The sequence below is a fragment of the Clupea harengus genome, chromosome 6, assembly GCF_900700415.2.
Source record: "Clupea harengus chromosome 6, Ch_v2.0.2, whole genome shotgun sequence".
In the NCBI taxonomy this organism is placed as follows: domain Eukaryota; kingdom Metazoa; phylum Chordata; class Actinopteri; order Clupeiformes; family Clupeidae; genus Clupea; species Clupea harengus.
The window spans coordinates 17,433,463-17,450,669 of NC_045157.1; the positions used below are offsets into that span (position 1 = coordinate 17,433,463).

Below are 17,207 nucleotides of genomic sequence, written 5' to 3' on the forward strand. Positions count from 1 at the left end.
TAGCACGATGTAGCACGTTCTCTGCCTTTCACAGCGATGAAGAAAATAACTGATTGCTGTTGCTCTGGCAGCTTTGGCTGTATGGGAAGTGGGCCTTAGTGGATTTACTGTTGTGGTTGGTTCCAGTGCAGTGCAGTGCAGTGCAGTGGTAATAGGGCTAGGTCATGCAGCAGGGTGATGTAAACCCTGCCATCAAGGTCAACTGCCAAGCTCTTTCACCTTGAATTCCCAATCCACTCTCCTTGACTTGCCTAGATGGCCGTGTGAGATGGGGTTGGCACAGTCCCATCACAATCCAAAGGTCAGAGAAGTCACATGACCCATATTGAAAGTTAAGTAAATCTGCATGGGTGGACTGTCATTTGTATATTAATACCTCTAATTGTTCTTTGTGGGTGCAGTGTTTGCCTTTGCAGCTGTGCTCCAGTGTAACATCTGCTCAGCTCAAAATCAGGTCACTGTCACCGGGTCACAACGGGTGAGGGGGGGTTGGCCTGATCTATTAAGATAAGGATAGGTCCGCTGCCGCCCACAGTCAGAGAGCCGGTCTCTCAGGGGCCAATTATATGAGTGAACAGCTCTGATTGCCCCCACCCCAACCCCACTCCCTCTCCCCCTGGGTGTTGTAATGGTGTCATAATGTGGATGCCGGGGGCGGGAGGAGAGAAGGACCTGCAGCACATGTACACAAACTCCTCCGTCTCAGTGCGGTACATGGCTTGTTTTTTTTTTTTAAGTATGTCGCTGAGCAAGCATTCTCGCCCTCGCCCCTTTTAGCAGCTTCAGTGAACTATTGATTGACTGTGCTGTTGTTCTCTCTACTCCTCACAAAAGCAGGCATCTAGCGCTGGACCCTGGGGTCTGTGGGAGCAGATTCAATGACAGGGAAGATAGGACAGGGAATTGTTTATGTTCATTCATTAGTTCAGCTTTAGCCTTTTTTTTTAGGGGGTGTAGTCGAGAGATCGCTGTTTTTCCTGCAGTGGCTCCTTTGGGGATTTTTTGTGCGTTTGTGAGGAAATGATGTGTGTATGTGTGTATGACTGAGGGTTTGACAGGGGGTTTGGGAATAGAGAGAAATAGAAAACCTAGAAAAGGACAGATGAGAAAAAGTGGAACAGGTAATAGAGGGAAGCAGAGAGGAGAACAGAGTATTGGAGGTTTTGGTAGTAAGCAAGAGAGTCTACAGCAGTAAAGTGTTTTGCATTCCAAGGGTAGACTAGGATGGAGACATATTGTAGGCTGGGGAATGCTTCAGGTCAGTTACTGCAGTTGGAAAATAGGAGGGAATCTGTGATAATTGGAGAGTGTGATCTTTACTGTGCTACCCCTGATGAGGATGTTGGTTTTGTTGAATGCAGAAGCTGGCAGAGGAGCTTGTCTAACTGCCCTCTATCACCTCTATTCCCCACACCTCCGTCTGTTTCTCCGTCTCCCAGGAGATGCTGCTCCACATCTCCCTTTTCCCTCCTCCCTCTTCTTTCGCTCTCCCTCTTTCCCTCTTTCCCTCTCTCCCTCTCCCTCCAGCGGATGGGCCAGTAGCAATGATGTGGAAATGTGGGATGTTGTTTTTCCAACCATTTTGTTTTCTTGGAGTGCAGTTCCGACTTGGCCTACATTTTAGTGAATTCACTCCCATCGAATGGAGTGCAGAGTGCAGCCTCAGTCACTGTCCTGGATAGAGTCGAATGTTGGCGCAGCTTATGTTGTCTTTTTTCCGAAAAAATGATCTCACTTTACTTTCCGTAGGGCTCGTCACCCACACTCTATTCAGTTTTAGGAATGCCTTAGTTGTTGACAATATCTTTGTCCGACTCAAGTCACTGGTTGAGGACCAACTGCAGTGAAGTCGGCATAGCACAGCTGAATGGGTAGTATTCTCGTTTCCCCTCAACAGCAGTCTGCTTTCTCTGTTTCTCTAGCTCTTCCTTTCTTCCTCTTTTCCTCTCTCTCACTCTCTGTCTCTCTCCCCTACTTTTCCTCTCCCACACTCTTGCAGGGCAGAATTATGAGTGCTCATTGGAATTCACTCTACGGTTCTGGGTTCTGTAGGAAGTGAATGTTACCTTGGGTTATAAATGGCCGCGGTCCATAGGACCTGTCTAGTTGAGGCCTGTTCCCTGTCATGTATGCTTAATTATGATGTTAAAAATATATGCCCACTTGAATTTGAGAAGCACCTCGACCAGCACAGCATAATGAGCCTGAGCTAGCTAAGCCAGCACGTTTAATGTGAGAATTTAAAGAACCTTGGAAATCAATTGGAGGTAATTAGTGGAGTTTAATGAGTCTAATGTTAGTGCTTTATCGCCTCTTCAACAAGCCACATGGGAGATCAAATGGGTTTTGCTGAGTCATCACTTTCTAATTATTTTTGTTTGGGTGGGTGGGTGGTGATCCCCCCCCCCCATGAGCATGTTTAATTTGTTTAATTTTAATTTCGTAGTGTTTTAGGATATAACGAAGACCAGTGTTTTTGTTTACCTTTATTGCACAGGGGAAACGGCACAGGAAAAGGTATTTTAGGAACAACAGAAACAATGCACCATGGCACCATGGTACACCTCAGGTGAGTCTGATTTCAGACGGATCTGATTTTAGCTCTGTGACCAGTGGCTGCATTGTTCTGTGAAACTCCCCCTTTGCACTAGTAGGGGCTAAAATAGCAAGGCTTCAAAAATCAATAGCCAACCCAAGCCACATATCCCCAGTGGACCAAGTCATTCCATCAGTCTAAGAGAGCCTCCCACAGACATCACAGTCTCTAAAATGCATACTGGCAGAGACTGGGCATTTTAAAATGTGTTCACTGCAAGTCGACACTGGAGACATATTCTGTCAGAATTTACTTGGTGTTCAGTCCAGAAGCGGAGGCCTTGAATATTAAGCCAGGCGAAAGGACTTTGTTGTGCAGAACAAACAGCGACAGGACGGGTGCATCTACTGACTGGGATTAGGAGACAGAGAGATAAAACTCCGGTCTGGCAGAGCCACAGTCTCAGTGTCTGGTCCAGCACTCTGATGCTGCTTGTTATCTACTGCATGCTCAGGGAGAATTGAGAGATTTGGTCTCGGTTCACAGAGAGTGTCTAAAATACTCATTTACTCAGCTAATCACTACCTTCTATATCTTATGATGTGCTAAAGGATGTTAGTTAAAGATTACATTAGGTTAACGGTTAATTATGTCCCTGGTGCTACTTGATGTGATTTGCTTCAATCAAACCCTCATCCATGGAGTCTTTACTTTCTCCAAGTGCCATAATTATGTTATTAACAAAGCTATTACATGTACTGCATCTACATCCAATCTACAAAAAAAAAATCTCAACCCCTCTTTTCCTAGTCTGAAGATAGATGGATAAAGTTACAGCAGTGTCCCAGTGTCCTTGCCTGGAGGTTGGGTGACCATAACGCAGCTGCAGTGAGTCATACCTTACCACTCGGACTGTTTCTTCACATTGTGTTAGTCAGGGACGTGCACAGGAATTTTGAAGGGCCATTGCTCTGCCCTGGAAAAAAGGGGCAACACGTTAATTTGTAATTTGTAACCGCCGCCGCCACACCCCCTCTCCCGGACGCATATTCTGCCTATATCACTAGAAACTCTGAAATTGTCAGGGTCGATCACTAACCGCCACGCCCCTCCCCCGCATACATTCTCCGCGATTACATGAAGTTCTGCAGCCGTAATACTATTTAAAATATATATATATTTCCTTGGCCCCCTCCTGTGCACGTCCCTGGTGTTAGTAGCTTCCCTGGTGAAGCAGTAGGCTTCAGTGCAGTGTGGCTGCTGTTATACCCCCCCCCCCTCCATGTCCCCCCCACCTCCCCCTCCATGTCCCCCACCCCCCACCCCCACGAGTACCGTAGCTACAGAGAGCCAGAAAACACACAACTGCAATCTCCAATTAGACGTGTATTAAAAAATGAAGCGGTCTTAAAGCCTTCTTATGTGAGGCCAAACACTATCTTACTTTATGTAATGAACAAGAGGTAGTGTGTGTGTGCTTCTGTGTATGTGTGTGTGAGAGGGAGTGAGTGTGTATGTATATGTTTGTGTGTGTGTGTGTGTGTGTGTGTGTGTGTGTGTGTGTGTGTGTGTGTTTGTGTGTGTGTGTGTGTGTGTGAGTGATAGAGAAAGAAAGTCTGTGTGTATGTCTATGAGTGTGTGTGTGTGTTTGTGTGTGTGTGTGTGTGAGAGTGAGGTGGTTGGGCTGGGGTGCTATTTTGACAGTGCAGTGTAGTGGGGACTCTGGACTCTGGTGATAGGCTGGGTATGAGGACATTGGTTAGAGGAGCTCAGCTGAATGGGAATGAGCACTTCAACCCCACACTACAACTCTGCAATTAGGCCATCTCTGTGTAAGGCAGGTGAATCCACTGAGCTCCCTTCAGTCCTTGCTTCAGAGGGCTCGTGCTTAAAAGGTGTATGCAAATATGGAGTGTGGAATGCACTCTCAAGTTTTAACTTCCTCAATTTACTGTCCTTTATGCTTCTCCTCAAAGCAACCCAGTGGTGAGTTTACTGCCACAGTGCTTCTCCGCAATTACTTGGGCTTTGATCACCATCAAATGTAACTGTTGCTCACAGGCCGTCCAGACCCCGCGCCCGCATGTTGTGCCAATGGCCCTCAGCAAAATGGGGGAACGTGGACATCATTAGTGTAATAGCGATTATCCTGATGTTGCCCAGCATTAGAGCTAAAGTGCTATGCAGTCTTCTCTGCCTGTTTCGGCATTCTGGTGTTCATTATGTCCAGGTCCAAATGGAGACAGATGGGAACTATGAATAGAAGCACAGAGGAAGTTCACCCTGCTGAATGGGAGTGAGTGAATAGCTTAGGTTGAGGAGAGAGAGATAGAGAGGGAGGGAGGGAGAGGGGGAGAGAGAGATAGAGAGAGAGAGGAAGAGAGGGAGGGAGGGAGAGGGAGAGAGAGAGACCCCGGATACTTCCACGGCTCATATTTTCTGAAGCAGAATTATTATTGACAGGTGGTTTGGCCTTACACAATTGGCAAAGCCTCCGCTCTCCTCTACCCTCGTATTCATTCTCCCTTCCTCTATCAGCTATTATCTATCCTACCCTTTCGACCTCTTTCCATGTCTCCCCTACTTCTTTATCATTCTTTCTATCGTTCTATTTTCTTTCCTCCTTGCCTTTTTCCTCTCTGTCCCTGCCTTTCCTCCCCCTCTCACCTCTGCCCTGTTTCATCTCTGGCTCCCCCCCTCCCTGTCCCGCTGGGTGGCTGAGGTAGGGTGTTCCATATGCTCCCCCCTGTTAGACCAGGTGGCCATCGGCGGGTGGACCCGGTGTCCTCAGGTCTGGACAAGCACCCAGCCGCCATGAAGCTTGCTGTGTCGTCATGGTCACTACAGAGAGGGAGAGGGAGAGAGAGAGGGAAGGAGGGGAAGGAGGGAGGGAGGAAGGGAGGAAGGGAGACCGGAAGTCCATTTAATGTAGCCTTGGAGAGGTCGCACAAAATTACTTCACCCAGTAATGTATGTTTTAATATTATAGGTGTGACAAAAAAAGCTGGAGTGTAAAGTGACATTTGCATTCACATCGGAATTATTCTGTATCGAGTGATGGAAGTGTTTCAGAGCTCTGTGAATTCTAGTCATATGCCTGCCTGTGTTTCCTAGTGCAACACATGGAAGAGAATATAGACACCGTATTAATCTGTCACCCTTTGTGTTTGTGACTGTAAATAATGCCAGCTGTGATATTGCTCCATGTTAGTGTACATCTTGTATCTTGTAACATATTACATTATGAGTTCTATCAAACACAGAGAAAGCGTGGGGTCAGCAGATTCTCTGCCTCCCCAGTGTTGGGCTGGGAGTGTGCCCTGTGTAAATAAGAGTGTCAGGCTAGAGCTACAGTGATAAACTGCAAGCGCCACGTAGGTTAGCTTAGTGCGCCCCATGGCAGCCGAGAAACACATACACACAAGCCAGCAGATTATGTGACAAGGTTGCAAATTTTTATAAACGAGTAAAAGAATCCCCCAGATGGATGTGTTGAGGATGTCAGGGGAAACGTGCTGGGACTGGTAAGAGGGTGGAGGTGGCAGTGTGTGGACGCGTGCCAGCCCATTGACAGCCATCCGCCAGTGGCAGGCTGCAACCTCTGCAAGTCAACCACAGGCACTAGACAAAGAAATGCGATACAGAAGAACAGCCCTTCCCCTCTCTCTCTCTCTCTCCCTCTCTCCCTTTCTCTCTCTTTCTCCCTGAAGGTGACATTAGGATTTGATAGAAGCAGAAAAAGGAGAGAATACCAGTCTTAGCCTGAATGAGATTTCAAGATGATTGCCATTTAAAATGCCATTTGACAGGATCCAGAAGCATCTAGAGAATTGTGTTATGTAAATCAGCATCATTGGATTTCCTTGTGAGGACCACACACTGAAAAGTGTTTCTTGTCAACGCAAATTAGTGATAAGCATATTGGAATTGAGTCATTGTTGTCGTTGTCATTGTTAAGGTATGATGACTCATGGGTCTGGAAACAAAAGCAATCATGACATGAATCTGTTTCCATCTGGGTAGACTGTTTATCAGACTGTGTGAAAAGCCGATGAAATTAAAATTTTCAGTAACTCAGCGACTCAGTGAAATTCTACCCCAAAGAACACCTTGAATGCCCTTACAGAACACAGCAGAGTCTCTATCTTTTCCCCCTGCAATTTGGTGAAGGCATCAGCATTTCCATTGATGGGAGGAGAGGAGAAGAAAAAAAAACTGCCAGCATTTTCAACTGCTTCTGGGCGTCTGTGATTGCCTTTCTCTGTTCAAGGAAGCTGAACAGAAAGAGCAAAACCTGCTGCTTGAATTGACCAAACCACTCAACAGATTTTTTAAGAACGCAAATATTAGTCGTCTGCCAAAATAGCATGAGCATAAAACACTTCCTTTCTCCTTTTCCTTTCAGACTCAGATTATGAGACGTCAGGGTCTTTGGCCTCACCTCAGGATCCAGTCACCTTGGCAACACCCTCTCACCTGCTGGCCGGCTTCATGATGTTGGAGGAGGATTCGATTGTCCAATCAGATGGCTCGAGTCCTTCGGCGAACACAAAAGAGCAGTCGGCGTTCTCCTCCATCCTGACCCTGCTGGCCAGCACGGCCCAGCGCCCCCAGAACCTCTTCCAGCTCAAAAAGCCCCCGGGGAGCCGCAGCAGGAGAGCGAATAGAACCGCCCAGTGGCGCGACGACGACCTGATAGAGCGATCTGCGCCGTCCTTCACATCTTCCTCTTCCTCCTCCTCGTCCTCCTCGATCCTGGGGCCGATTGGCAACTACTCCTTTGGCTCAGGTTTGACCTCCACCCTCAGCATGCTACTGAGTAGCATGCCCCCGACTCAGTCTGAGCCCGTGCCTCATTCCATAACTCCATCCTCATCCTCAGACATCTCTTTCACTGCAAACGAGCCTGTGACAAAATCGCACGTTTCGTCACACTGGCCATTAAAGTCATTACAGCTGTCACCATCATTACCACCATTAGCGAAATCACAGCCGTCAGAGGCAGCATCATTCCCAGCACATGATAATTTACCCCAATTTGTTTCTCCTCCTCAGAGGCTCACTCTCCAGACCATTTCACATTTCACCTCTGCAAGGAGCACTCATGTCAGATCAGTGAGAACGAACACAGCTACAGCCTCGTCATCTCTTTCTCTCCACTCTATTACAAACAGCTCACCCATTGTTGTGAAAACCAAAGGAAGGGTTAATGCATCTGTGAATACCACTCCCCAAAGAGGTTTCACAAATGAGCTGTCTGTTTCTTCCTTGTACACAGTGTTAGGTAAAACCAGTTCATTTTACACTACAAAAAGAGACAATAATTACTCATCAGGGGAAAGGAATAACACAGAACTTGCATTTGAGGAACATGCACCACCTGAAATATTTACTGCAATGCATAATACTCCTTCAACCCTACTTGTGCTTTCAGTTGACCCTTCTGAATTACTTGGCGGTGCTAGCAAAAAAACATTGACGGGTCCAGTTGAACATACTGGATATTCAACCTTTCATTCAGAACCCCTTGTCCAGCCAACCCTCTCTGTGCATGCTGATGGTCTGATCCATAGTTCTAGCAGTGCAGGAGCTGCACATATTACAGTATCTAACAATTACAAGACAACAGTGCAAGTCACTGCTTTTCTCCCAGGAGCTTTGTCTTCAAATGCAGGTCTGACCCGAGAGAGGCCTAAGCCATTGGCCACAGAGAGAGCTTCTTTGACTTTCTCAGCAAAGACCAGTGTGGGTTTTGGTAGTAGTGGCACTGAGCCAACAGCAGGTCCCGTTAAAGCTGTTAATTCAGTCCTAAACACACCGCCAAATGTCCAGCAATCAACTGGCGGTCAGACTCATTTAAAAACATATGCCAATGCTGTATTTACATATTCATCATCCAGTGTAGGAAAACAACAAACGATAAACAGACAAATGACACATCCCTCAGTGTCTGAAAAGGATTTATTCCAGAGTGCAAGGGCTACACATGTGACACTGTCTGACAGTCCCAAGGTGACAAGACCAGTTACTGCCTTTCACACAATAGCTGTCTCTACAAATACAGGGCATTCTTCTGTGATGATGGCTTCATCTCCATCCATTTCTTCCAACATGAAACCAGACATGTTTAGAGAAGTGTCTAGAAGAGAGCAGCCTACACTAGCAGCTTCTGTGGAGAATGTCTCGTCTTCAGGCTATATAACGGTTCCTCCAGGTGAAAGGATCACTACAGATCACCCTGACTCGGACATAAGTTCCGTCAGTTTCAAGGGGCTCAGAGGGGCTATTGAGGAGGTATTTATCTCTAGTACACAAGGGCAAACCAGCCTTAAAGCCCCCAGTAACACTACTGTTAGGGTCTCTCATGAGACAGAGACGGGGTTGGCTCTAGACTCAGCTGGTGTCTCAGTCACCTCCCCTCTGACCTCCAACTCCACGGTGTCACTCCTCTCACCTTCCGCCCAAGATCACTTCCACACATTAAACGAGCAGACCTCTTTATCACTGCTTCAGAAGCTGACCTCACCCTTATTAGCCAACCAGAGTCATGTGCCCTCTGGAACCACAGCACCAGGCGGTTCCCTCGGGACAGTGTTCCACCGCCAGAGAACTGACACCGTTGAGGGCTCGGTCAGCATGAGTCAGCCCCCTGATGCTTCACTCAGAGCTGTCACACTGTCAGAGATGGTAAATGTCACACCATTAACAGCACAGCTGGACTCTGATAGCTCTGACATGGAGACTGCTGATATCAGAGGCATGGTGGTGACCTCAGCTCACCTCGTATCTACTAACTTAGCTAGCTACATTTCCAAACTACCAATGCATAATCTGGCAGAACAGGGCGCAACATCAAATCATGGTGTGCTCAGTGCACTCGAAGATGTGGACTCCAAGAAGTCCTCAAATCACACAACACATAACCTGGGACAGTCTAGACAGTCTACGACCGGGAGCTATCCTGAAATGATCTCCCTCGCAACACTCTCCAGAAGATCTGAGGGATCCTCGCTCCCCGACAGCACCACTGTCTCTGCGCATTATGAAACGGAATCCTCAGCAGGGTCCTCATCCAAATTGCTATCACTGCATGTGACAAGGCCTCTCCCTGCAGACACCACTGAGAAGGCCACTCGTTCCTCCCCTTTCATTTTGCCCACGTCCCCAACTCCCAGCAAGGCGCTGCAAACATTTATGAGTCACGTCTCCTCCTCTGTAGATGAACGGAGGCGGGTCAGGAGCACCGCTGCTGTTGAGACGACACTGGCGATGATGGTTAATGCCTCTCAGGCGGGCTCTAGCTTAGCCAGGCCCGCTTACGTAACCTTGCCTCTTCACAGCTCCCACACTGGGACAGAGAGAGGCAAGAGGTCTCCCTCATCAGTATCCCCTTTGGTATCCAGCAATGCAGAGAGATATGGAGACATAATCAATGTAATGGACTCTAACACGCTAGAGGACGCTGTAAGGTCAAAGGCATACACGTTCAAGGGAGATTCCAGCACGCTAACCACAAATCAGGCTTTGACCTATCATTCTGATGCTTCAGCTAGTTCCTCATACAGAGCTTCTCATTCGCATGAGACATATACGGATGAACAAGCAGCAACATCTGAGCCCCCATCACAGCAGAAGTCATATGAGAGCAGTGTTAACTCTGTGAACAACAATTCCCTTCATTCCAGAAGTATGTTTAAGCATTCAACGGCTTCACCTGACTTATCAAAAGACACCTTTACACTGAAAACTGAATATAGTGGTAGTGAAGTTATGTTACATAGGGTAACTGAGGGGCAAAATATACATCTGTCACTAACAAGACACATGTCTGCTCTTTTGTCTGATAGTGAATTGCCATTTATAACTAATACCAACACTGTTGTGCAACCTGAGAAAAAACCTCAGGCAATGCTGTCCACGCTTATAGTGACTCAAGCCAATAAACCTGAATCACATCTGCCACCAATAAGTTCAACAGAGGCAGGACCGACACCATCACCAGCAAACCACACCTTTACCTTGTTCGAAGAAAGTCCAGAGAATGGCAGCAATGCTACTCCATTGCAACCTAAAACCAATACAAAAATGGATATATCACTTAGTGATACTGTTTCTCTCTATGTGGGAGTGATAACTCGATTGCAAAATGCAACAAAATCATCTTCAAGAAGTACCCCCTTTTCAGAGCCCTTTGTAACAGATGAGAAAAGCTCTTCCTTAGTGGTCACTTCATCCCCAGTTCACATCAGCAGCCAGCAGCAACAGGCTGGTTCCAGTAGGCCCTCTGGGGTAATGTCAGTGTCATCATTGCCGTCATCACTGTCATCTGCATATTATACCTCTTCATTTCCAACGTCACTGATAGTATCACCACCATCATCATTATCATCATCATCATCATCCTCCTCTTCCTCATCATCATCATCATCACCACCAGCATCATCATCATCACCATCAGTGCTATTGCCACTCCCCCTCATATCCCAGTCACTCCAGACTCCCCGTCAATCACCATCCTTGTCATCTATATTGACACCACCACCATCACCACCATCATCATCATCACCATCATCATCATCATCTTCTTCATCAGTGCTATTGCCACTCTCCCTCATATCCCAGTCACACCAGACTCCACGTCAGTCACCATCCTTGTCATCTATATTGACACCACCACCATCATCTTCTTCATCCTCTTCATCATCATCACCATCAGTGCTATTGCCGCTCTCCCTCTTATCCCAGTCACTCCAAACGCAATCACCATCCTTTTCATCATCATCGCCAACACCACCACCATTGCCATCATCATTATCTGCATCCCAGTCATTATTGTCTTTATCATCATTGTCATCATCAGCATCCTCTCTTATGCCAGCGTCACTGTCATCAGGACCACCTCTGAGATCATCATTACCACCCACACTACTCATGTCCTCATCACTACTGCCGTTACCATCATCCTCTTCTGCATCAACACAATCTGCTTTCATATCCACAGCACTATCCCCCACATCACCACCACAAACATTATCATCACCATCACAACCACCTTCATCTTCATCATCATCACCATCATCATTACCTTTTTTCCCTACACGGGAGTTATCCGATGAAGCATTAAACCGTACTTATCCTTTTGTGGAAATCAATGAGACTAATTTTCTTATTGCAGAGGAACCAGCAGTGGATGATTTGCTCACATCCAGTGAGGCTGGTACTTTCTCTAGAGGAAACGACTCCATTGCACCCCCCTCCCAGATAAAGATTACAGACTCACCGCCTCCATCTTCTGCCACGTCCTCTCAAACAGCATCAGCAACCCAGAAGACTTTACTCCAGCTCACCACCATGACCCCCACCACCATATCTCCAGCTACGACCACCACGACCACCACCACCACCACCACCACACTGCCTACAACCACCACTCAATCCACCACCACAGCAACAACGAGGCCCACTACAACAGAACCGACCACCACAACTACCACAACCAGTGTGCCACCCAGGAGGTCACTCCCTGTGCGGCCACCGGCCCGCACCTTAGCCATTCAACCCCCCAGGACTAGTCCACCCAGGATGACCACCACCGTCATCACCACGACCACCACTGCAGGGCCGCCACCACTCAAGTGTAACATCACCAATCGAATGTGGGTGAAAACAGGTAAAAATCAACGCTGCCGAGTAAAGACCAGAGAGCTAAAAGGGAGTATCACTCTTTCATCTGTTGAATAAAATGATCAGAGAGATAAAACTGCTGAACTTCATCATTTAAATGTTGTCTTTAAACCATGACCAATTTCTTTGCTTTCTTTATCCCACTCCCAGTTCTGTTCATTCACTTGAGGAGAAGTCGTCTGGACAGCGTGCTCAAGCAGAACCTTCCGAAGGGGTTGTCCCAGGCTTTGAGGAAGGCCCTGAACGACAGTGCTCTTCATGTACAGGTCAGCTTGGAGCCTTAGAAGCCTCTTTCTTCTATGGATGCATTAACACACACACACGGCATGCCTCTGTGCTTGGAGGAGGTCATGTCAGGTGCCTGTATCTCGGTGGAGGGAGGGAGAAAATGCACTGAGGGACAGAATTCACACATCACAGGATAAGGCCACTTACTGTAGATACAGCATGTCGGCTTGGAGTGGAGCCTCTTGAAATGTGAAGAGGTGTACGGCACTGCGGCAGAAAATCGTATGTGACAGTCACAAGAATACTCAGTTAAGACACCAAAGCTCTGTAATTTTAGACTGTCCTTTCCCCAAAACCAGCCCTCTCTTCCCCTCTCTCTCTCTCTATCTCTCTCTCTCTCTCTCTTGTCTTCATTCTTTTTCTTTCCCATCCTCTTTTCTTTGTGTTTTTTAATATCTCCCTGTGCCTTAGTTTCTTTGTGGATGGTTGAGAGGTCCCGAGCCATGAGGGATTGCGTTAACGTGCTGTAATTGAGAGGGTCAGGAAAAGACACGCTTAATGACATGCAATGATAAATTGAGCCTTTGAATTAGTCAGTAATGAATTTGAAATAAATGAGAGTAATGATCTGTCAACTGGATTGTATGGCAAAGCAGTGTGGGGGAGGGGAGAGCAGCATTTCCCCCTCAGTGACTTCCGTGTGTCTGAGCACTCTTTGGCCTTCAAGTATCACACAAGCCCCCAAATTCAGTCTCCTAGACTGGGACTCCATTTGGGCTCATGAAATACTCCCAGGGTGTATTTCAGGCAGGTGGAGCTTAAGGTTGAATTAGCCTTTGAGACATAACCTGTGGCTGTCTGTACCTTTCCCACTTGGCAATCTAAACTCTTCCGCTTTGTTTTTCAACAGTATATCATCTCTGTCTCTCTCTCTCTCTCTCTCTCTCTCTCTCTCTCTCTCTCTCTCTATCTTCCTCTCTCTCTATGCTGTCCACCTGTCTCTAGCTATGCACCTCTTTCCCTCTGCTCACCCATAAGCCTCTGTTTATCTAAATATTACTATATCTCTCTGTTTGAGTTTGAGATGAGGGAGAGGATTAATATTTTTTTTTTCCTTTTTATATACAAAGGTGAAAATTATAGCTGCTAAGGGCTAATAGAATCAGGGAAGTCACATTTTGAAAACCCCAAATTAATATATTTTTCAAGGTAATCTGTTCATATTTTTTTTTTCAAATTTCAAACCCAGTAGCTTAAAGGTGTGGCATGTCTTGGCATCTGGATGAAATCCAATCCCTCAATAACAGGGGTAAAGGAGAGCTCTGTGTCCACCGAGACACAGTAGACACAGTCATACAGGGCCAGTTCACATTGCACCACAACAAGGCCTGATTGTGGGGGGGAAATCCTGCCGAATTATACCCCCTACTCACACTGTGGCCTTTAGGTGCACTCAGCCACTGGGCTGTCCGTCAACATTGTCATTCTGTCCACACAATGGAATCGATCTGTTTCCCACACACATACATGCACACATACACACCCACACACAATATGGGATTGTACTGTGCACACATCCTGAGCTAGTGGCTTGTTAGTGAGAGGCTGGACACACCCCTCTTCTCATGGCTGAAAGACGGCCATATCTGCTATATTTCCCCTAGTCTTTACCTTTCTCTGTCCTTGTTGTCCTCCACCCCTCTCTCTCTCTCTCTGTGTGTCTCTCTCTCTGTCTGCATTCTGGCTTTTAGCTCCAGTGTAGAATAACAGCATTGATATCCTGCCATGTGTCTGTGATGAAGGTCCTGATAGTGCTGTCTACTGGACTGCTGGAACTATTTGTCCAACTCAAGGAAATTGACTTTCTCAGTGGCACAAGCTTTGTATCAGAATGACAAGCTCGAATTGAAAGTTGTTAACAGTCCAGTGAATAATACTTCTTGTCATTTGTGATATTGACTAATATATTTTCAGAAGATATGAAAACCATAAAAATTTCTAATCCCTGTCATTTTTCATGGAATTCATTTCAATATGCGTTTCTATTATTTATCACAAAATCCGAGATGGGTCCCCTGATATTGATGTAATTACATTAATGAAGGTCATGTATAATTGAACTGCAAGTCTGTGCTAACCGGTTGTAAGTTACTGTCTCTTTTGTGCTAAAGGTTGAGACCCTCTCTACAGTACCCAATGTGACGGTGTCGTACTTGGTGCTCCGTGGGGACATGGTCTACACCCCGGCTGCTGTGGTGGAGGCACTGAGTGTGTATGGTGTGGAGCGTCTGATGGGGGACATCCGGCAGTTTGTGCCCTTAGCGCAGGCGGTGCCTGTCCCAGCCATGCCCTGGAAACCCAGTCCAGCCATCTCACTGCTGCTCAGGACAGGTCAGGAGCTATATATGTGTGTGTGTGTGTGTGTGTGTGTGTGTGTGTGTAGGGTGTAGGGGTGGGGAGCTTTTGGCCACATAATTATCATACAAAGAGCTGATTCATCTGTTTTTCTAATTCCCTTTTTATGTGTTCTATGTAGAATAGTTTCATGTGGTTTTGTTCTAATTCTATCTACTACAGTTCAGGCCAAGGTAATCCGGTAATTTTCTTTTTCTCATTGTCTTTAGCCTGCTTCTGTTAAAGAGACCCCTTTTTAAACCTAAAAAAACCCCATCTAAACCCATAACATCCCTGTTTGGTTCCTGTTTGGGCAGTCCTCAGGTTTGTGAATGCAGAAGATGACCTGCAGTCCTGCAGGTTCTCTCAGATGATGGAGCTGCGTCTGGAAAAGGCATTTGAGGAGGCTGAAGCCAAAGTGCTCCACTCCCATAGCGCTCTGTCTGTGCAGGTACTGTGCCCTCTATCTTAGCCCATTTACAGTATATGTCATTACCACACTCTAAAGACCATCTCATCCTGCTGAAACTTGGTCTTGGTCTTGGTCACATACAGTAACTGCACACACAAAACGCAGAACACCTCATATCTCCTGCAAAATTAAACTCTGCATTCAAAACTCAATTCTATTAAGTTCAAAATCTAATTTTTGCATCAAATGGCAAATACAGCTGCTGACAGTATATTTACATGCCAGCACATGCCTTTACGCATAGTGTACAACACTACAGTTAACAATACAGTTGTATGAAGTGCCATATTTATATCCAGTTTATAGCCATTATGTTCATGGTTTTTAGCGTTGAGCTGCTGAATGTGAACTAGCTGTTTTCCCAATACAATCCTTTATATAAGGCCTGCTTACCTCTTCCTCCATGTCTCTTGCTGGCTCAGCATCCTACCCTCTCCCACACATCTCCTGCCTTCTCCAGTCTTTCATTAGACTTGTAGGGGTCTCCACTTGAATTATGTCATGCAAGACTTTTCCTCTCAGGCCAAATATGCAGTGATTGCATAGGCCTTGCCTTTCGAAAATGTCATGACCTCATGAGTTACAAATTGATGTCTCAGCTGCCACTGATTGACGTCCGCTGTCTGTTTATACTGTGACTCTTCCAAGTGATTCAGACAGTAACCTGCTGCAGACAGTTGTACAGTTGTAGCATCTTCATCCATTCTCATTCTGCTTTGTAGTCATGTCACTGCAGAGGCAAACAATAGAAGCCACGTATAATTGGCAGCTCATTATCCCCCCTTGGGTGCAACACTCATCGTTTTTGTAAATAAAATTTGCATCACAACCTCAGATAAAATTCAATTGTGTTCTGGGACTTAGCGCTTATGTTTTAGTAAGGTCAGCAAATTTCAATCTATACTACTGCTGTGTTTCATGTAATCCCATGCAGACTGAATTTACAGTTCAGTAGAGAAGATGATCTTATCAGTGCTGGCTCTCTGGAGCTTTGAAACATTCAAAAACACAATTCTTCTCTCTTTTCCTTTCTTTCTTTGTCTCTTTCTCTTTTTCTCTTCATATGTCTATTTCTGTGTGTCTCTCTCTCATCTCTTCTCTTTTTATTTTCCTGATTCAGATCCTGAGTGCGTCCCATTCTGCCGGCTCCCCTGCCGTCTCTCTGATATACGTGGTGTGGAATGGCAGTGTGGCTCTGAATGGCACTATGGCCAGCAGCCTCCTGAGCCAGCTAACGGCTGAGCTGGTGGGATACTTCCTCTTCTACCCTCCCCTCATCACAGCAGAGCGTAAGCGACATGGTCTTTTGGACGTCCTCATTTCTCTGTAAAGTTCCCACATACGTTTTCTTCCTGCCACATAGACAGTGCCAGGTTTGAAGAACTATTTAGAGGCTGAAACACAGCTCCACGAGAGCTTTTACTTTCTAGAACATTCCACCCCTGCTTCTGCTTCAGCTTCAGCTTCAGCTGTGCCTCAGAGCTTTAGCTCACTGACAGAAGCCTGTTTATTGGTTTGTTTGGGTTCGGTTTGGATTGAACATCATCTGTCAAACTGTCTGAGGTTGGTTTTGTGTCAGATTCAGATGTCATGTTCAGGTTTAGGCTTAGTTATCTATTCCGGGTTGGGTCTGTTTGGACAGGGCTCACGCTCTCTTCTCTGGTCTCATCTGTTGGAGTGTTACTGATACGAGGCACACTTCTGTTGAGTAAGTGGATTAGACAGACAGCATCTGCTGCATTATGTCTGGCTTTGAGCTGCCATTCAAGGCAGAAGGTGAATAGAGATTGTTTTAGCAAGTTCTGTGAGAATGAATGAATTAAAGAGGGAGGGAGTGTTTGAGTAGTGACACACGATTGGGAGATTATTTATAGAAGTCAGTCAAGTCAAGCA

General features: G+C 46.3%; 1 protein-coding gene across 1 annotated transcript in view; it reads left to right on the plus strand.

Annotated features, from left to right (window-relative positions):
- The window catches only part of kiaa1549lb (KIAA1549-like b), a 56,563-nt gene that overhangs the window by 11,875 nt on the left and 27,481 nt on the right, over positions 1-17,207 (plus strand). Inside the window, exons 2-7 of the mRNA XM_042707933.1 lie at positions 6,942-7,325; positions 11,712-12,206; positions 12,371-12,486; positions 14,620-14,839; positions 15,160-15,293; positions 16,435-16,603. Of these exons, the coding sequence (XP_042563867.1) occupies positions 6,942-7,325; positions 11,712-12,206; positions 12,371-12,486; positions 14,620-14,839; positions 15,160-15,293; positions 16,435-16,603 (1,518 nt within the window). The remainder of the gene's footprint in view (positions 1-6,941; positions 7,326-11,711; positions 12,207-12,370; positions 12,487-14,619; positions 14,840-15,159; positions 15,294-16,434; positions 16,604-17,207) is intronic.